A 21,464-nucleotide genomic window follows, 5' to 3' on the forward strand; every position below is an offset into this window, starting at 1 on the left:
AATGTATTTGGGACTGTTATGCTTCCCTGCTTTTATTGTATGAGGAATGAGAATTTAGACGGGCCTTACAATACAGCAGCACTTAATCGGAGGAAATTCCAAATGTCTGTGACAGTTTGCAACCAGATGCCTCCCCCGCACAACTGTGACTGTAATCTTCTCATACTATACAAACACATATGGAAAAGGGGGTCGCAACAGTGCGTGTCTTTTTAAAACAAGCTCCATATATTAAAGTGTTATCAAATGTCGCAGAATCGTTGAACCATGCTGAAAACAGGCACTTGCAGCAGTGCAATATCTATGCATCATACCAAGGACCCTCCGGAACTGTAGGCGGCGCCATCATCTAACAACATGAGTCTCGCGGGCCTGTGACACGTTGGTTTGCTACCGACAGCCATCAGCAGAAACCAGACGGTACAGAGACTGGGTCGCCAAGAAGCGTCGCACAAAATCCATTTATCTCGTCTTATTTCGATTTTACACCAGAGTATTTGGTTGTCAATTGTGTAAGTTTACCGTTGGTTAGACATCTATACTGTGGCGTTTATAAATATCTATAACGACCGTGTCCGCTAACGAGGGGACGCGAGGCCTAGCTGGCTAACGTTACACGGCTAACATTAGCCTAACTCGACATATTGTGGGATTTGTGTTTATGTGCGCCGGAAGAGGTCGCGCATTTCTGTTTTACCAGTGTAACAATAGCGTCGCGACTTGGTCACGAAATGCCGTTGATATTATGACTACAAGTGTATTATTTCTTGTGGTTTGTGTGTGGTGTGTAGCTTCTTGTGGTTTGCTAATCAGGAGTCAGGGGTTCTTCCGTAAATGTGTCGCGCCCGGTGGATTACTCAAATGGATAACCACGGAAGTCACAGTTAGGTGTCAACGCAGTTGATTTATTATTCGGCAATTGCTTGGATTATTTGGTGTGTGTGTTTTTTTTAGAAGACGTATTAAACTTGTATTGGTTGACAGGCGGCTAAGTTGGCTAACGTTAGCTGCTATGAGTTTTCAATGACACATGCTCAGAAAAAGCACAGCTTATATGGTGGCTATACTTAAGCCATAATGAAACATGGTATTATTATTTATTTTTTTTGGAGACTTTCAGGTTTGGTTCAGCTATGTAGAACTAAGATGCTAGCCATATCACAATGAATGTAGTGTAATAGTGATAATATTGCATGAGTTTTGTGAATTTCTTTCATGTGGTGCATTCAGTGTTGAAGTGAAAGTTAAAACTATGTTGTCTTTGCCATTCAGCTGTAAAATGGGATTGCATTTATATAAGTTAATTTTGGGAACCGAACAGGGAATACTAAATTATCTAACATGACCGTTGTTGTCTCGGAGGACAGTCACACTTGTTACAGAACAGAAGTTCTGAACACAGAAGTGTTGAACTCTATCAGTTGCATTGGTGTATCAAGAGCTAAATGGTGATGAGGCGAGTGGACAGACGAGGAAAAGCCAAGGAAAGGGGACACTGCTGTTTATGGATAAACCAGGATGCCGATCTCTGGAGCAGACAACAGATATCAGCAGGATAGATTGCCAAACTATATTATCCACAACAGCGTGGTGCTGCTTCGGATCATAGCTGATGCAGCTAATGCAAACAGTGTGTATGTATTATGACATAGCGGTGATATTGTCCATGATACTTGGCAGCTTTTAGTTAAAGGACTGCTGCCTACAAAGTCTGCATTTCAAGACTGAATTTATTGTGGATCGTGAAGACTGTACCATTACAAAAACTTCTTCAAATGCGTTGGAGACATACTTTCTCAAGTGGTGTCTTGACCACATCGTTCGATGAATACATGGAAATACCTGGTGGTAAACATGAAAATTTTTAACCACTAATGTCATGGGCAACACTTGCATGCAGGATTTTGAGACACAATTATCGTTGCGTGGAGTGCTCTGTGGATTGTTGCTTTCTGGGATGTTAAAGCTATAACCTTAGAAGCTGTGTTTAATCAAAGTGGTGGCCTTTGAAATGTTTGATTTGAAAGGCGCATATTTACAAGCGTATTGTATTAACTGTGATTGATTAGAATAGTCGAGTGGTGGGTTAGAAGGTTTAGTTGTGTTACATGTGTATTTCCTTTTCTGCGCAAGTACATAGTACTGTTGATTATTGGTATAGTTGCCAAAAATAAACTGATCTATTTAAAAAAAAAAAAGGGGGGGGGGGGGGGGGAAGGTAAATAATTGTGGTAGACGGCTGCCACAATGTCTGTGGACTGTTTTTTAATTATGTAGATCAGAATTGGACTGTATTTTTCATGCTATGCAAGCAGTGTTTTCATCTTGATAATGATGAAGTTGCGTCATTAAGGGGTTAGAGTTATTCGCCTGTATTTTTTTAATGAATCTGGCTGCCATTTTAATACAAAGTGCGGAAGCTATGAGTTGATATGGTGTGTCATGGGCTGTGGAGCCTGTTGGAAATGTTGTAGTAAACTCCACCAATCTTTTAGTGACCTTGTCTCTCTTAAGGTAGTTTTGTGGACATTGACAGAAATGGTGTTATCTTGTGCATGAGGTCCTTTCCCTCACATTGGTATACAAATTCAGTAGTGTCATATTGGAGTACCAGGAAAATGACGCTGAGCTAGAGAGGCTCTTTTGGCAATAATGATATTTTATACCCTTCTGTCTGCAGGTGCTGTCATATGTTCGTCAGCATGGCAGTCGTCATCCGTTTACAGGGACTGAGAATCACAGCAGGTTCTGAGGACATTCGCAAGTTCTTCACCGGCCTCAAAATCCCAGATGGAGGGGTTCACATAATTGGTGGGGAGCGAGATGAAGCTTTCATTATCTTTGCTTCGGATGAAGATGCAAGGAGAGCCATGACACGATCGGGAGGTTACATTAAGGATTCACCTGTGTCACTGATACTCAGTAGTAAAGCAGAGATGCAGATCGTGCTTGAGAGAAGTGCAAAAAATGCAGAGCTGGATCAAAGGAGGCGAGCTGAGGAGAACGCAAGGCGTGCTAAAAAATCTCTGGGCCCTGAAGTGGGCAGGAGATCGGGTAGTAGATCGGGTCAAACCCCTCCCCCCCAGCAACAGAGGGCATTAAACAATGGTGATGACTTTCTATGTGTGTTTCTAAAAGGATTGCCCTTCTCTGTGACAGAAATGGAAATACGTGATTTTTTCAGTGGCTTACTTATTGATGACATAGTCTTACTGAAAACCGACCGTGGAGTAAGCAATGGTAGAGGTCTTGTCAAATTTGCAACAAGACAGGATGCAAACGACGGCCTGAAAAGGGATAGGGAATACATTGGGTCAAGATATGTAGAGATTTCCCAGACAACTGTACATGATTGGCATCGGGCTACCGGTAGGTTACCAACGGTTGTCAACAGGGACAACACCTTTGAACGGGACAGATCACCTCTTCGCAGTCAGAGGAATCCTCAATATCGCGCAAGGTCACCATCACCTTTGGCCCAGAGGCCCATTCCGTCTTCTGACAACGAGTACTGTGTTATAATGGACAATTTATCCTATGCTGTTGAAAAAGAAGACATAAAAAAGCGTTTCCACCGTGCAAAGCTTGAGGATGACCAGATCCTGCACTTGATTGGCAGTGATGGAAAAAAAACTAGATCTACGTTTGTGTTGTTCAAGAATCAGCGTGACTACTGTGAGGCCTTGAGTAATGAAAAAATATATTTTTCAAATCGCTTGGTTTCTATTCGTCCAATCTCAAGAGAGAGCATGATCACGCTTCTGGAGTCTCAGAGTATGGATGTCAGACCTTCTGGAGAGACTGAAAGGATTCAGGAGAGGCCTCCATCATACCCCAGTGAAAGATTTCAGGAAAGACCTCCGTCGTATCCCAGTGACAGATTTCAGGACAGGTCTCCATTTTACCCCAGTGACCTTAATGACTCTGAGAAAGTGTGTGTTTCTGTGCGCAATCTGCCATTTGATGTGAGGAAAGTTGAGATCATGGACTTCTTCAGTGGGTTTAATATCAACGAGGACAAGGTGTTCTTGATGCTGAACCAGAAGGGTACTGGAATGGGAAAGGCTTTGATTCTATTCCAGTCTGAGGCGGAAGCTATGAGGGCACTCTCTCTCAATGGACGGAGGTTTCTTGGGTCAGAACTCATACTGAACTGCATTTCACGATCTCAGATGCAGCAGTTGATGAGCAGTGCTGACCTACCAATGGCACAAGAGCCAGCTGAGCTAGAGCCGCTGCCACGAGAGGAGTTGTACTCAGGCAGGAGCAGTGAGGCATCCTATCGCCCTGGTGACGCTGAGTACTCTGACTTCAGGATGCCGCGTGGACAGACTCCAGTCCATGGAGGCCGTGATTATGAACCCTATGAGATGGGTCCTGGTGTTCCACGGGAGAGGGGTAATGGTGTTCGTGGTGACTTTGTCCAGCAGCAGCACTTTGACGGTCCTACTTGTGTAAAGTTAACAAACTTGCCATTCCAAATCAAAAGCGAGGAAATCTATGACTTCTGCTACGGATATCGCATTATCCCTGGGTCTGTCTCACTGCTGTATGACCAGAGTGGAAAACCTAAAGGCTCTGCAACTGTGGTATTCGAGTCTCGTCAGGAGGCCTTGACAGCAGTAGGGGAACTGAGTGGAAGACCCATCGGTCCAAGAAAAATAAAGCTAATGTTTGTTTGAGAGCAACATTGTGCCCCGTGCCGCCCACATGCTCTAACAGCATGGTTTGGAAAAGTACACAATGCTGATGTAAGACAAGCAATTGTCTGTTTCTCTTTTTGATTAATGTGCCATGGGTTCACTGAGTAATGTAATTTACTGATGTTTATTTTTCTAACTGCATTTTGTTTTTTTGATCAGGCAGTCTAGCCTGCTGATTTAAACATGGGATTTCTGTACAGTGCTAATCTTAAGGTGAGATACTTGAGTTATGGTTTTCTCATTGAAAGATTTTTTTTGTTTTGTTTAATATCATCTTGAAACACAGAATTTAAAATTTTCAATTTGTGAGTTGTAGTTAATGCATTTTTGTCTTTTTTTTTCACCACACAGTCTTCACAGTTATGTTGCAAACAAATGTTGCTCCCTGACATGAATCTGTAAATAAAGTGATTTCTGTGTTGTTACTGAATTTTAAGTTTGGATGTACAGTATTTGCATTTTATAAAACTTCAGTTCAGTTTTCAGTCAGAGCATTACCATACTTAAGAAAAAAATCACTGAGAGGAAAGGTTTCCACGGTAGGAATGTATCTGTGTTTAGTGTTGCACCCTCTAGTCTAAACATTTTCTTTTTTACAGCAGCAAGTAAATCATCATTTTGGATTCCTTAGGAAAAGGAATTTGACTTTAAAGTTCAGTGCAGGACACAATACACACATTTTACCTTATCATTTGATATAAAGAAGGTTGTTGTTTTTTAACACAAACACACAATTGTTTTTTTTTGGGAAAGATCTTAGTACCTAAATTTAAATGGAACAAGTACAAAATAAACTACACAGCAATAATTTTGCCCGCCTATGATACATACCCTCATCATATCGTTTAAAAAAAAAAAAAAAAACCTTGTTAGTGCATAGGAGGATAATGAAAACATCAATTTAGTATTTTCAAAAAGGCAAATTGAACATGAGTCAGAAACCACCCTTCACAATGTCATAAATATATTGGAAAAAAATAAATGTAAAAAAATTGCCTTTTAATGGTAAGATAGCCACATAAGCCATATTTAACAGAATTAATTATATCCACACTTAAATTGTCTACTTATTTGTAAGCCATTATTGAAATACGATGAAATCGACATGATCCTGCATTCGGCGGAGAAAAAAAAGAAGAAGATTTTATTTTGAAAGTGATGTACCGGAAGTTATGGTTTGGCATCGACTTGACTAGCATGACACCGGTGAGGTAAGCAGACAGATAACCACGCTGCAGGAATTTGGTAGAACCACAGGTGAATAATTAATCATTTTATGTTTAATTTTTTTTTCTTCAAAAGTAAAACGACAAGGACGAGAATCCCTGAACTGGTCAAAAATAGTTATCGGATCTGTATTATCGCTAGACTGACCGTCTCGAAATTGTTCAAACTTCTGCATCATCATGAAGTTGCATTTGCCATCAGTGCACGTTAGCTAGTGGGCTGTGATTTTGTAGCGGTGGCACTGTTTAAAAATTAACCTGTGGAAAATATCAATACACAATCACGACGGTTAGTAAGTTGAGCAGGGAATTGTAAACGTTTTAACACAAACGCTAACTCATGGTAACTTAACTTAGCCGCTCTGTCGTTAACATGCAGCCTACGGTTCACACAGATGTCTGCCATGAATACGTTACAATGGGCAACAGGAATTTTCCACCTGTTTTCCCGAATCTGCTTCCACTCCAGTTTAGGTGGAGAGATTTTTAGAAAGAAAAGAAAAAAATTCTCACGACTAGTGTTCATACGTTACGAATTAATATTAAGTTATATGTTGTGGGGTAACTGTCAGACAACATTAAACGACCGAGTTAAGTCCTTTCAGTAATCTATATAGCCTAATCCACAATTGCCTACGTTAGCTGTTATGATACATTCAGGAGGCCATCACAAACTGCCAATGGTTATTGTTAGAATTGTATTTATTTATTTATATTTTCAAAAAAAACTCAAGGTCAGAAACTTTATCCTATTATCAAAGTTGTGCAGGATGATCTGGCAAAGAAATACTAACAACACTTGATTTTTATGCATATCAGCCAGTGCCATGAACAGGGAAAGATCAATTGGGGCCTATAATATTTTAACTTTTCACCTACCTGTATTTGAACTTTTTTGAACTTTTAAACTCATTACAGAATTCCAAATTGTACGCAAAACACAAATTGGAAAGCACAATAATGACACCTTGAAACATCAGTAATCTGTCTGCCTGTATTAATACAGCACTACCTAGTAAAAATGTCATGAATCTTGTAGAGTGTAGTAGCCTTAAAATATATCTGAACCTTAATGACACCAGAGATGGAGGTGTCAAGGAGAAGAGTCCTCCAAAAACATCTGGAACCTGCAAGACCCCTGCGTCGCTGCCTCCACATTGACATGGGTAAGTAATCTTGCAGGAGTTGGTCAAATGTGTAGGGTCACAGTTTTCCATTGTGTAAGTTATTGTTAAAGGAGTGCTCAGATGAATGTTTTATCACTTTATTTAGATCCCAAGATAAGTGCTTCTACATGTGCACAGGCAATGATGGAAGAAGTGGATCAAGAGGTAAGAAATCCTCAAGACAACAAACTGTTCATTATTGATAATTTTGTCAATTTGTCAGTTATCTGTAACATGTGAAAACAGACAATGCAAGTTGTTGTTTCCAATTTTTTAATCTTGTGCTTGACAGACAGACATTACCATTGAGCAGTTCTACAAGATTGTCAACCTCCAAAAACATAACGAAGGTAAGATGAAATGTATTTAAGGAGAATATTGTAATGTTAATGTAACTTCAAGTAGGGAGGTTTAGGGAGGAGTACAGGTTGTGACAGTGGCCCCCTGTGCTGTCAAGAGTGCCTACTTTTTGCTTTGTACTTTTATAATGTTGATTTTTATTTTTTTTTAAGATGTATGTATTCTATATGTGATATATCTATGTTTGCAGGCAGAATATCATACACACGTGACTTTTTAATCGGGTTGGCAAGTTGTCCTGAGGCCAAGAAGAAGCCAGAATTCTTGCCTGAGCACCCCATAGTCTTAACCGAGGCAGTAAGTTGGCTCTTCACACACACAGGTTTACGAAGATACAAATACAAATTACTTTATTAATCTCCAAACGTTTCTTCACTAAACTGGTCAAAAAGTTATAACTGGGCTGTTTTTTTTGTTTAACAGAGAGATCCTGGGGACCTAAGGCTTCATGAAAGCGGTGATGGTAAAGATGAGATGTAAGTTTAATCTGTATACAGTAGCACATTACACAACCTTGGTTATAATTCAAATAGTGATCTGCACTCAGTTGAATGCAGATCACTTTTTGAAAACTGCTGAGCTTATTATCCCTGGCCTGTTATAAAGTCTCAGGCATAAAAAAACAACATAACTTACCAATATTTTTTCTACTTTCAGGGCGGCAGTAGGACTTCACTCACCTTAAGAAATTTGCACAGGTGTTCACTGTTTACCTCAAAGAGTGTTTGTTTTTTCATTTTTTGCTTTTCTTGTTGAATTTTATTTAACTTGTGACATTTATATTGCATGTTTATTATTTGATAGCTATTTGAAGTGAAGTTGCACGGGCATAATACTAAACACTGTTTGCTTGAGTATGAGTGTTGCATTTTTGCTTATTTTCTGCTGTGTAGGATTTTGGTTATGGTGAAATATTTATATTGTGTTGAATGTTCTAACCATAAGATATTCATGGCTACTTTCCAAGAAAATATGGGGAAAACTTGCTCTTTTATGCAAATTCATCATTAATCATTATACTGGAATCATAAAACAAACTCTTTTTAAAGTGACAGTGAACAAAATTGTGTTTGTCATCAGTTGTATTAACATGGGTTACATCAGCATTGTGATTTAGCATGCCTACCAAACATGTTAATTTCTTCTCATAAAGGACAGTTTGACTCAACAGTATAGTGTATTGACGTTTTATTTCTCGCATGTAATTCAGACATAAGCAGCAATAAGGAACATTTGCAATGCACTGAAGGACTGTGCGTAATATTAAAGGCAATGTAGTCGTAAAAAAAAAAACAGCAACAGAAAAGTGTCACCCAACTCTGCATCACCTTCCAGCTGATTGTGTTTGGTTTTGTGGTGTATAACTCAGCTGGGAGCTATTTCACTCCTTCAACACCGAATAGATAACAAAATCAGGGAGTTTCTAGTGAACACAGGGGAGCTTTTAGCAAAGAACAAGGTTTTCCCTTGAATTAGTGCTAAAACAGAAGTTAAAATGAGGGTGAATATTTGGTTTTGCATCATCAGGCCGATCTACTTTTGCCTTCAGCAATCACATTAATAAATGGATGATAATATTGGTGCTTCTGTTCTAATTTTTAGATGAACCAATGAAACCAATTAAACATTTTCTACCTTTTTTTTTATACATCTTACATAACATTGTGACTATAAATCAGTGTTTATTTTTCTATTCACCTTTTCAGAATGGAGCGAATGGGATATGATATAAATATTAATAGAACAAACATTGTACTGTGATATATTGAAAGCACTCAAGACTAAGCAAACAGATTTGTAACAATTGATTTAAGGTGATTACACTAGTCTTGTAGGCCTACACCATTTGTACAAAAACACTTGAATTTACCTATGGGGCACAAGGGCTTACTCTGTTAAGAAAATTGGCGAGGTGGTATCCAGTCAGGAACATTAACATGAGCAATAATTCAGGTTTTGATAGTTATGTCATTGCCACCACCATGACACAATATTCAGTGTCCCTCATGATAAGACCTTACAAGGCATTTCATTTCATTTACAAAGGTTTTGAATGTTTTGGCTTGCCTGCTCTTGACAGTAGTAATACAAGTGAAGGGATGTGAACAGATCATAACAGACATGTCAGGACTGAGGCCAGCAATTTTATTTTAAATTGGTTAATCCGTCTATCAATCTTATGCTTCTTATTTGGGATCATTCATACACAAATGGACAATGGACACAAAAGGCCCCTAAAGCCCCAGCTATAGCAGTGATTGTCAAACCTTTTCTGTCTTACATTAAGGACCCCCCAAACTGATGAATATTTGGATCTCAGACTTGAAAAAAGTTTGTCCCAGCTTTTACATGTTTTTATTACAAAAAATATTTAAAACCAATGACCAAATACACTCTGTTGTTATTTTACTTATGGATTAAAATTAGATAAAATATTATGCTTCCCTTTTGCTTGGAAGTACTGCTTAACCCCCTTCCCTGGGCCCCTTTTGGGAACCATAGAACCAGCATTCTGAATTGTTAGTTATTGTGTCCCTGTGTTCATTTTAGTTATCTGTATGGTTGTTGTTGTTGTTTTTTTTGTCTATTTTCGGACATTTTCTCTTTTTGTGCTGGTTGTGAGTCTCTTAGTGGTGGTTTGTGTCTTTTGTGGTGGGGTTGCCCCTCATTGTGGTTGTTTTGTCTCTGGTTGTAGGCTATACGTTTTTGCTTTGTTTTGTTTTGTTCTTGCATGCATGGGTCCAACAGGTAATGTTGTCACACATAACAGTTACTGTGATACCCTGCTGCGATTAAAAAAACAACAGCAACCGTGGTACATTCAAATACTACTGAAGTTGGGCTGGAATCAGTTAGATTCAACACAATGTGGTTTCCGCTGTGGATATCACAGCGTGGGAATTGCACACCTACTATTTCTTCAACTTTGCTCGTGACCGAGGCAGAGTCGGCTACATCCTGCATCCCGTACTGGGCCAGCTGTGACGCTTGTGACGCACTTTACGTCACATCATCGTGGGCTGGATCCTCGCGCTACGGTGTCGACGATGACCACAGGGCGAAATTAATTTGTGATTAGCAGGGGAAACGGTTCTCTGGCGGCAACGTACCAAAGGTGAGTGTCTGCCTGTTGTTTGTAGCTATAATAGACTTTTACTGTCCCTTTGGTTTATCTCCAAGGTGAGGACAGCGCCAATTGTCTCCCTTCCCCTTCCTGTGTCCGGCAAAGTGCAATGTGTTGCGATGTCTAATGATATGCTGAGGTGTTCACATGTGGAAAATGTGACTTAATTGTGCTATTTAGAGCTTTAGTTGAGACTAATTCCTCACTTCTTTTATCTCTAAGCGTACACCTCAGCTTGTTGATGCGTCCAGGTGTCGGTCGTGGGTTTTGCTCCTGGTGAATGAATCAGATTTTGTTCGGACACAGCTGTTTTCAGGAAGATGGATTCAAAGGACGACAAGGCGGACGTGTCATGCAGCAGGTGAGAAGTTACATTATAAACTAGGCTACTCTAGAATCCATGTAGCTACTGGCCTATATTTGTATGTTTTCTGGTAGGCTAGATGTATCATTAGGCTATGTGCCAGAGCGCACTTACGACGCGCACACACACACGCACGGTTAAGTCACGTCTCTACGTTATGTAATGTGTTTGCTCCCACGGTAGCAATTAGCTTTAGGTTGCACTCACAGCAGGTCACGTAAGAAGTCACTATCAACGAGGCAAAGAGTGAAGAGCTTTACAGATGTTCAGTTCGTTTTCACCCAATATAACCTCCTCACAGTCACTTCCTCATGATCATCATGACATGAACTGAGTTCCTAGACATAGTAGCCTAGTAGGCTAATCAACAACAAAGTATTTTTAAGTATTGCACTCTAAGGGAGTTTACACCTTTCGAAATTTACACACTTAGGCTAATTAATTACAATGCAAACGACTCACAACTTTAAACCTGTTCTCATTGCTTTGGCAAAGTTACTGATTGATTGAGTAAACAAGCAAAAGAACACTAATCAATAAAGATATTCTGAACAATACTCCACCCTAGCAGGCAATAAAAATAACTATATAACAAGAGCAGCTAAAGGACCATGTGTTTTCCTGGGAACCAAATATTAAACATGTTTTAATTAAAAATAAATAAATAAAGATACATACTTGGTGGAGAGAGTGATGCAGCTTCTTTTCTGCAGTGAAACAAGTCAGAAAGAAGAGTTAAGTATTATAGCCCACTGTGTCTCTGGTTGCCCTCCAACCAGCTTCTTGAATCTCAACCCATTTCACCTGACAGAACTGGTCAGGTTTCCTGGCCTCCTTGCTCATACACACATTTACAGTCCTGCACACAAATTTTCAATTGGATTGTAGTCCGGGTTTTGATCATTGTCCATTTCGAAGTCACACTGTGTCTCAGATTTGACTTTCTGGCTAATGTCTGGAGAGGTTCCTTTAATATACCCACAACATTTCCCACTCTCATAATCCCATCTATTTTCTGAAGTGCACCAGTCTCTGTTGCAGCAAATCACCATAACAAATTTATGTTTCACCTTGTTTCAAGGTTGGGATGGTGGTTTGATAGTGATGGTGGTGTCATATTCATGGCATGGTCAGCTTATGTAAAACTAAACAATCTGTAAACAGTTGTTACAAAGTACTTGTGTCATTCATATCATAGATGCCCCTATCAATGTAATCTGATTGCTGAGTTCTTGTCCATAAAGACACATTTTCTTGGTTTGACCACAAGAGGGAGTCCAAATTCTTTAACAGTTCAGGCAAATGCTATCCACAACGACGTCTTGTAACATTTTAGTCTGATTTTAGTCCTGCAGATCTCTGATTTATCCAGCGAACGACTGGAACCCTAACCCAGTCTGACCCTTAAAGATCTATTTTTTCTGTCCTTTAAAGCCCTGTTTGTGTGCACAACCCACACCTGGATGCCCTTAAAGATGACATCCTCTACCACTTCAGTCTTGGAACAGGAACTCACAACCTACCAGCTATGTTTGGTGATGTCAAGGTAATGCATTTTATGACATCCATTTGTGGAAGCAAATCACCTCCATAACCAATAGCAAATATTTATATTTCTCTCTTGTGTTTTCTCTTAGTTTGTGTGTGTTGGAGGAAGTCCCTGGAGAATGAAGTCATTCACTGAGTACATTGCTGCTGAGTTAAGCATGGAAGACCCCAAAGCAGACTACCCAAACATCTGTGCAGGAACGGATCGCTATGCCATGTACAAAGTTGGCCCTGTACTGTCTGTCAGTGTAAGTATGATTAAAAATGTCAAGGTAATTTTATGATATTTTATAAAAAACAAAACACCTATACACTGATACAAAACAAATATTCTATAAGATTCTATAATCTCTATGTCCTTTCAATTAAAAACAACTGTTTCCTTTATTTTCAGCATGGCATGGGCATTCCTTCCATTGCCATAATGTTGCATGAGCTAATAAAACTCCTCCATCATGCACGTTGCACAGATGTTACAATTATACGTATTGGGACCTCAGGTGGAATTGGTAAGCTAATTATTTGGATATACCGGTACATTTTTTGTCATATACGTAAGTGCCCCGTATTACATCCAATTACACATTGGTACCATGATCAAATCATACAATTGAAGTCAGAAGTTTATATACACTTTGATCAAATACATTTAAACTCTGTTTTGCGCTACTCTTTACATTTAATCTTAATTACTCTTTACATTTAATCTTAATTAATGAAGGTGAGTTAGGATTACTACTTAATTTTAAGAGTTTGAAATGTCATAATAATAATAGTAGAGAGAATTACTTATTTCAAGCTTTTTTGCTTTTATTACATTCATACTGTGTCTCTGGTAGCCTTCCACTAGCTTCTTGAATCTCGACCCATTTCACCTGACAGAACTGGTCAGGTTTCCCGGCCTCCTTGCTCATACACACATTTACAGTCCTGCACACAAATATTCAATTGGATTATAGTCCGGGCTTTGATATGGCCAATCCATTACCTTGTCCCTGTCGTCCTTAAACCATTTTGCCACACCTTTAAAAATATGTTTAGGGTCATTGTCCATTTTCGAAGACACATACAGTATGTGACTCAGATTTGACTGTCTGGCTAACGTCTGAAGAGGTTACTGTAATATACCCACAACATTTCCCACTTTCATAATGCCCTCTGTTTTTGAAGTGCACCAGTCTCTTTTGCAGCAAAGCACCACAATAAATGTATGCTGCCCCTTGTTTAAAGGTTGGGATGGTGGTTTGATGGTGATGATGGTGTTTTTCATGGCATGGTCAGCTTAGTGTATGTAAAACTAAACAACTAAACTAAACAATCTGTAAACAGCTGTTACAAATTACTTGTGTCATTCACATAATGTAGATGCCCATACTGTACCAATGTCATCAGACAGTTGAGTTCTTGTCCATAAAGACACATTTTGTTTGACCAGAAGAGGGAGTCCAAATTCTTTAATAGCTCAGGCAAGTGCCGCCCACAACGACTTCTTGTAAATAAAGGGAGGGGACTTTGTGTAAATTGTTACTATTATGACACATTTCTCCAGTTTTCTGATATTTTTGTTTTCACTTTTATTATAAAGTAAGACACCTTTTCTCACCTATACCAAACTTTATATTTTAATAAGGTTTGGTTGTGTTTAATTTCAAAATGAACAGAATGAATAAAAACAGCTTACACCCACAATTTAAGGTAACGGACCTACTCCTAAAACTATAGGGATTATGACAATGGTCAAATTTGCCAAAATGTTGAACTATCCCTTTAATAATCTTAATATGGTCTTTATCGCTCCAAGAACATATGAGAGATTCCTTTTTAATTAATGCTTTCTGTACTTTTAGTCTAGATATTGTGTATCTTACATTTCACTTTTGGTTTATAGGGCTTGACCCTGGCACTGTTGTTGTTACGAAACAGTCTGTGGATGCCACGTTCCTGCCCAAGTTTGAACAGGTGATCCTGGGGAGGACTGTGGTGCGCAATACTGATCTGGACGAAAGTCTGGCAGAGGAGCTGTTGCAATGCAGCAAAGAATTGAACGATTTTGAGACAGTGATAGGCAACACCATGTGTACGCTTGATTTCTATGAAGGTATGTTGTTCTGCTGCTTTGAGTTGCCAATTCATGTGTAATGTGTGTCACTTGCAATCCTCTTGCTTATCTCTCTATGTGATCTCCCAGGGCAAGCCCGTCTGGATGGTGCTTTCTGCTCATACACTGAGAAGGATAAACAGGACTATCTCACTAAAGCCAAAGAAGCAGGGGTCCATAATATTGAAATGGAATCATCAGCTTTTGCTGCTATGTGCAAACTCAGTGGTCTACGAGGTAAGAAAGGTGCAATATCAGCATTTTGTTAGAAGTAGGGATGGGCATCGTTTAGGTTTTATCCAGTACCGGTGCCAAACCGCTACTTTTGATATGGTGCCTGAACTGGTGCTTAAAGAATAGAAAACATACAAACTTTGTCCAATAACGGTGCCTTTTCATTTTTAAAGCTGTACAGAAAAGAATTTGAGCCCACTCTGGGTCATAAAATTAGTGTAATAACTCATCTATCAGACGACGTAGGCCAAACTTTGTGCAAAATTCTATTTTTGATTAAATCCGGGATAAAAGTGTGGTATTTTTTTTCGCATTGGATAATGCAGGCACACAGATTATACGTCAGCCTGCTCACGATTCATCCGCCACTGATATTGGATCCGTCATCCGTCAATCAAACGTCTGAGACAACACGCACACACTGAACTCGGTCTCGCCCCAAGCTTTGAATATCCCGCCCGCTCGATAATGACCAATCAAATTCGTTTTCCTTACTGGGGTAAACTCGTGCGGCAACTCGTGACAACTCGGTGCGACAAACAGGACAAACGGTCATTTCTGTACACCTTTAAGGCATTTTGTGAAGTGAAAAGTTGTGCATACTGTGAAAACACAAGGTGCACCGCCGCAGCGGAATAAACAGGCAATTAGGAAAAAAAAAAAACTCTGCTGATATTGGCAGCTCTCTCACACAAAAACCGATGTGACAACACGTCTCGGCACAGTAATAGAGCTTACCGGGCGATAGGTCTAATAAAAAAATTCAGTGGCACTGAAATTAAGCACCGAAATTTGCGTTATTTTTCGGTCTGGTTACTACCATTTAAGTCAGCACTGGTTCCATTATGGTAAGGCAAGGCAAGGCAAGGCAATTTTATTTGTATAGCCCGTTTTTACAAACAGTTTGTCTCAAAGGGCTTTACATGGCATCGTAGCAACATCCTCTGTCCTTAGACCCTCACATCGACTGAGGAAAAACTCCATGGAAACCCTTTTAACAGGGAAAAACAGGAGAAACCTCAGGGTGAGCAACAGAGGAGGGATCCCTCACCCAGGACGGACAGACGTGCAATAGATGTTGTTACAGACAAGAAAACAGTTTACAGTTTGTCACAGAATGTGCGGAATATGGAAATGTTAGCAGGGGTTGATGAAGGCAGTCTCTAGTGAGGGGAGGGGGGGGGGCAGGGAGAGCCGGTCAGCTCGATGGGAGGACTGGGTGGCAGACTGGTCCATGGGAAGGGAGGGGAGGCCGGTCTACAGAGTATCGGTACCCATCCCTAGTTAGAACGGGCTCTTTTTCAGTGTCATAAGATCGAGAATTTTGTCTTCAAACTTTGTTCAATTTCTATCATCCATTTTTTGTTGTGTAAAGCGGCAGTGGTATGTGTGACGTTACTGGATCGGCTGAAGGGGGATCAGTTGAGAAGCTCCCATGAAGTTCTTCACACTTACCAACAACGTCCTCAGATACTGGTTGGCTACTATATTAAGAAGCAGCTGAGAGCCAAAGCAGCAGGTAAATAAGACAGTTAATACAAAGCTATGCAAACTATACCAAATTCCTGTTTTTTTTCTCCTGATACCCGAAACATCATACAGAGCAGTAGCCTAACTGAACTTTAAACAATAATTTGCATGCATGCATGTCTTCTCACCAGAAGGCATATGCAATGTCGCACAACCCTTACTGTTTTTCCATGACCATTTAACCGAACTTTGAATGTAATATAGAAGCTTTTTGTCATCGAATGTCTTATTTAAGGCTGCCTCTCTTTTATACTAACATTTAAAGTTCCTTATCTGTACAACCATGACTTTGCAAATGTTTGTTCTTGTGATGTTATTGGTTGTACCAAAACTCTACAAACATGTATATTGAGTAATTTTTTATTCAGAGTGTATTTATGTTGTTGTTTTTTTAGTAATAGACTTATGCAATGTTTGTAGAGGTTTCATTCAGAACCTAAGATGTAACACATTGTCACTTATTTTGGGAAAAAGAAATTTCACTCATTGTCTAATAAAGTGTTAAATTGTTTCACTCTGACATGTTTGAAGCTGGAGGATATATTTCTTTTCAACTTGAGCTATTTGTAGATCTGATGAAGCTCTAATGAAGCTCAGTATAATGAGGATTGGCATCCTTACACCGTTATGTTAATGATGTTTTACATCATCATCAATCATACATTTATCTGCTATCAACCATGAATCTTTTTAGTTTCAATTCAGATATTTCATCCACCAAATAATATAATTTCAACAATTTCTATGGTGTCACTTTTCATTGTGAATCCCCACAAATATCTGTTACAATAACAGTGGTGTGCACAGAGGGAGGGGGGGCGATTGCCCCCCCTCGTTGCTCAGTTGTGCAAAAGTCCCCTTTTGGGAGCCAAAGCGCGTGCTAAAGTGCCCTCTTCAGTGGCGAGGCCCGCTGTATGTGCCCTTTTTTTCTTTTCGCCCCTGCCCTTCAAAAAGTCTGCGCACGCCACAATCCCGTGAGAAATTTGGGATCAGGGGCCTCATTTATAAAACTGTGCATAGGAAAGATCACTACAGGTGGCGTACGGAGAAAAGACAGAAAATGAGTGCGCACAAAAACGTTCAGATTTATAACGGAGTGTGCACGCACATCCTACACCCGTTTCCATTTATCACAATCAATTCTAAAGTCAGTGCACATGAGGAAGCGCTTTACCCCGCCCATAAGGTCAGGAACACCCTTGATGAATATTCATTCCAGGGGTCGCGTTAACCGGATATTTTCCGTCATTGACCGTTTTTTTAAAACTGTGATGGAAAAATGTTGAGGCCCTCCGTCATTTTGACAGATTGCAATTCACAGCCGTCTGGCCATGTGCATTTGTTTACAATGAAGCCGGCGGATAATCAATAAAGTGACACAAAGTCACTACGGTGAGAATTAGATAAAAAAAACAACAACTCACAGCTGGCTGGTGCGCTCAGTAGAAAACGCTGTAGTACCTCCTCTAGGCCTGTGTGGAGCGTGTGTGGCGCTGTAGCGCTGCCACACAGAAACACTAACAACAGAGAAGAAGACAGAAAGCTTCCCCGCACGATTCAAACTCCTTCAAGTTGATTAAATGTTGACTGGGAGTCGTGTCAGTGCAAATATGACGGTCGATAATGATTTAACGGGCGAGATTCAGCTGCAGTGTCCGAGGGACCGACAGTCGGCTGTTGTTAAGTTACGTAGCTGTAGCTACACAGCGGTGTGTCTCGGTACAGGTAGAGTGGTGGGGGTAGGACATCACCGTTTCACACACTCGCCGCGCACAACTCTTCTAAAGGTAACGCTAAGCCTTCTTTTAATATTTTGCCCGCCGTGGCATTGTTTATAACACTTAAAGCTGAGTGGGTCTTGTCCTGTCTGAATTTGTGCTGCATCTGGCTGTGTGGTCTATAGCTTCAGTTGTTTCAGTGATGCGCAATGGCTGCGTGCGTGCGTAAAAGAGAAATGAGAGGCACAGAGAGAGAGAGAGAGAGCTAACGCCAGTGCACTATGCGGTGCCTATGTGACAACGTGCTCCTTTGGATGTTTTGGTATAACACATGGGTTAGCATGTTGATTGTTGACAGAAAACTGATCTAACGTTGTATTTAGATGTTGAGTGGCAGAAAGTGACCCCCGCATTCACTGACTGACCCACGGTTAGATGTGCTCTGACGCCGACTCTGTAATTTGTTTGGACTTGAATTAAAATTGAATGCAATTGAATATGGCATTATTATCATTAAAAAAAAAATTAAAGTGGCTGGTAAAAATAGATTATGACGGAATTTTTATGACCCGGTCAAAATGACCGGCGACGAAAAAGTCTAGCGCAACCTCTGATTCATTCATACCAAATCCATGACCAAGAAAATAAATTTCCCACATGTGGAAATACGGGGCTGGTCCGACCAACCCAAATGACTCGGGCTTCCTTTTTTCTTTCTTCCTTTCTTTCTTTCTTTCTTTCTTTCTTTCTCAGGCCAGACGCATCGTGTTTTTTTTTTTTGGCCGGGTTCAGGCCGAGAATGAATGCTAGTGAGTTCATCCACAGCATATGGAAGTCAGAACTGGCTTGTGGGCCACTCAACATGTGCCGATAGTAGGGGTGGGACGATATGGGTAACTCACGATTCGATACTGTGGCGATATTTGGCCCACGATAATGATAATATCACGATACACGATATCTGCGATATTCGATATATTGCAAGAAATTTCATCAACGATATATCACGATATATGTGAATGACAAAAAAAACATAAAAAGGAAAAAGTCTCATGCATTTATTCCAAAATTTTGTACAATGTACAAATGAATAAACACTGTACAGCTGGAGACATTAAAGTGCATGAACATTAATAACATGTCTTATGTAAACCAAGACAGTGCTTTATGATACTGAAAAGTCAGTAGCAACTTGTTTTATGTAATTTTCCATTCATGGTATTTAAAAATCATTTTCTGTAACATTATAAGACAGTGCCGCCCCCATTTTATACAAGTGCAAGTTACAACAACATATTTCAATTGGATTTAGGTCTGAAACATGATTTATTATTTGAAAAAAAAATTGAAAAAAAAAAAAATTTGATTTTTTTTTTTTTGAAAAAAAAAAATCGATATTTAAATATTGAATATCGATATCGTATCGCGGTAAAACGTATCGCGATATATTGCCATATCGATATTTTTGCCCACCCCTAGCCGATAGGTCCACTCGCTCCGGACAGGCACCTTTGGGGGGATACGTACTCATACAGTATAGCACAATATATATGATATGAGTTTCTGAAGTGCAAATTTGAAGAGAGTCAGCTGCTCTGCTTTTGCCGCCTTAATTGCCAATCTTCTGTACACTGAAAAGCAAAAATAGGCAAAGGGGGGGATGTGTGGAGCTGAGACATTGCTACTTGGCATTTTTTTCATGAAGACCGGTTTCAGCCAGCTTGCTGTAGTTATTGTTACAACATTCTTGAGGATGGCAGCAGAGGACCAAACAAAACATGGGCTGAAATGACTCATTAAAACAAATAACAATATTCGTTGCTAGGCAACCAATATAGACAACTCTTTATTTTTCTATTTTTCCAATCATTGCAATCTGGGCTAAATAATGTAATGTAATGTACTGAGCTCCAGAGATGCAGTGGGGAGATGGGAAAAAGTTCCACAAAGTCAACTATCACTGCAGCCCTTTGTATTGGGCAGGTGATGAGCAGTGCCTGGTTTTCTCCACACATACCGCTTAGAATTAATTGCAAAAAGTTCAATCTTCGTCTCATCAGACCAGAGAATCATATTTCTCATAGTCTGGGAGTCCTTCATGTGTTTTTTGGCAAACTCTATGCGGGCTTTCATATGTCTTGCGCTGAGGAGAGGCTTCCGTCGGGCCACTCTGCCATAAAGCCCCGACTGGTGGAGGGCTGCAGTGATAGTTGACCATCTGGAACTTTCTCCCATCTCCCCACTGCATCTCTGGAGCTCAGCCACAGTGATCTTTGGGTTCTTCTTTACCTCTCTCACCAAGGCTCTTCTCCCACGATTGCTCAGTTTGGCTGGACGGCCAGGTCTAGGAAGAGTTCTGGTCATCCCAAACTTCTTCCATTTAAGGATTATGGAGGCCACTGTGCTCTTAGGAACCTTGAGTGCTGCAGAAATTCTTTTGTAACCTCCAATGAAGGAGTAGAACCATCTCAAGGAGGATCAGAAGAAATGGACAGCATGCGAGTTAAATATGAGTGTCACAGCAAAGGGTTATTTATGACCATGTGATATTTCAGTTTTTCTTTTTTAATAGATTTGCAAAAAATTCTACATTTCTGTTTTTTCTGTCAAGCTGGGGTGCTGAGTGTACATTAATGAGAAATAAAATGAACTTTTTTGATTTTAGCAAATGGCTGCAAAGTGAAACATTTAAAGGGGTCTGAATACTTATGGCCATGTGATATTTCAGTTTTTCTTTTTTAATAAATTTGCAAAAAATTCTACATTTCTGTTTTTTTCTGTCAAGATGGGGTGCTGAGTGTACATTAATGAGAAATAAAATGAACTTTTTTGATTTTAGCAAATGGCTGCAATGAAATAAAGAGTGAAAAATCGGAATGGGTCTGAATACTTTCCGTACCCAGTGTATATTACACACTGACTTAGGCATTTAGGGCAGCAACGGCTCTTGGGTAAAAACTGTTCTTTAATCTATTTGTTTTTGCTTTAAGAGCCCTGTATCTTCTTCTTCTAATTATAGAGAGTAAATATCAAAATGCCATGCATTCCACTAGCAGTTTTCTTGTTTCAGGTCCTGGACTTTACCACCTACTTTATCTAATGATTCTGCTTTGGGATATGCCCAATTTATTTTGTTTTAACCACATTAATAAATGTGGTAGAATTTGTACAAAAATGTTGTCATCTGAAAAAACACAAGGTCATAATAATGTCCATAAATATCTTATTGTTGCCTGTCTAGACACTGTACTTTTATTCTGACTACAAAAGCCCAATCATGTCCATTGTGCATTTATTTAAGCCACTTTGCTCTGGTCTGTTTAAAAATCACATCATACTATTCCAAGTTGTAGGAATATATTTGTCAAAGGTTAGTTGCCTTCACTTGGCATG

The 21,464-nt window shown here is 39.7% G+C and overlaps 3 protein-coding genes across 5 annotated transcripts; all 3 read left to right on the forward strand.

Moving 5' to 3' along the window:
• The first annotated feature begins 401 nt into the window (after positions 1-401).
• rbm12bb (RNA binding motif protein 12Bb) lies at positions 402-5,105 on the forward strand. 2 transcript variants are annotated; one of them, XM_083990082.1, is made up of 2 exons: positions 402-1,057; positions 1,132-5,105. In XM_083990082.1, the coding sequence occupies exon 2, from the start codon at positions 2,691-2,693 to the stop codon at positions 4,680-4,682; it is 1,992 nt and encodes a 663-aa protein (XP_083846208.1). In that variant the 5' UTR covers positions 402-1,057; positions 1,132-2,690; the 3' UTR covers positions 4,683-5,105. The 2 variants fall into 2 exon arrangements, with proteins under 2 accessions (XP_083846208.1, XP_083846209.1); XM_083990083.1 differs by having other exon boundaries at positions 406-512; positions 2,681-5,105.
• A 779-nt stretch (positions 5,106-5,884) lies between these two features.
• On the forward strand, positions 5,885-8,532 carry gra (granulito). Of its 2 annotated transcripts, none has more exons than XM_083988835.1 (7): positions 5,885-5,914; positions 7,012-7,095; positions 7,202-7,260; positions 7,388-7,445; positions 7,646-7,752; positions 7,879-7,931; positions 8,113-8,532. In XM_083988835.1, exons 2-7 carry the CDS (start codon positions 7,014-7,016, stop codon positions 8,138-8,140), a joined length of 387 nt encoding a protein of 128 aa, XP_083844961.1. In that variant the 5' UTR covers positions 5,885-5,914; positions 7,012-7,013; the 3' UTR covers positions 8,141-8,532. The 2 variants fall into 2 exon arrangements, with proteins under 2 accessions (XP_083844961.1, XP_083844960.1); XM_083988834.1 differs by having other exon boundaries at positions 5,886-5,960.
• A 1,924-nt stretch (positions 8,533-10,456) lies between these two features.
• On the forward strand, positions 10,457-16,873 carry LOC310999312 (uridine phosphorylase 1-like). The gene is made up of 8 exons (XM_083989656.1): positions 10,457-10,570; positions 10,802-10,940; positions 12,378-12,489; positions 12,581-12,739; positions 12,886-13,000; positions 14,380-14,589; positions 14,680-14,826; positions 16,199-16,873. Exons 2-8 carry the CDS (start codon positions 10,900-10,902, stop codon positions 16,348-16,350), a joined length of 936 nt encoding a protein of 311 aa, XP_083845782.1. The 5' UTR covers positions 10,457-10,570; positions 10,802-10,899; the 3' UTR covers positions 16,351-16,873.
• Positions 16,874-21,464: the final 4,591 nt, after the last annotated feature.

The sequence above is a fragment of the Trachurus trachurus genome (genome assembly GCF_905171665.1).
Source record: "Trachurus trachurus genome assembly, chromosome: 16".
Taxonomy (NCBI): domain Eukaryota; kingdom Metazoa; phylum Chordata; class Actinopteri; order Carangiformes; family Carangidae; genus Trachurus; species Trachurus trachurus.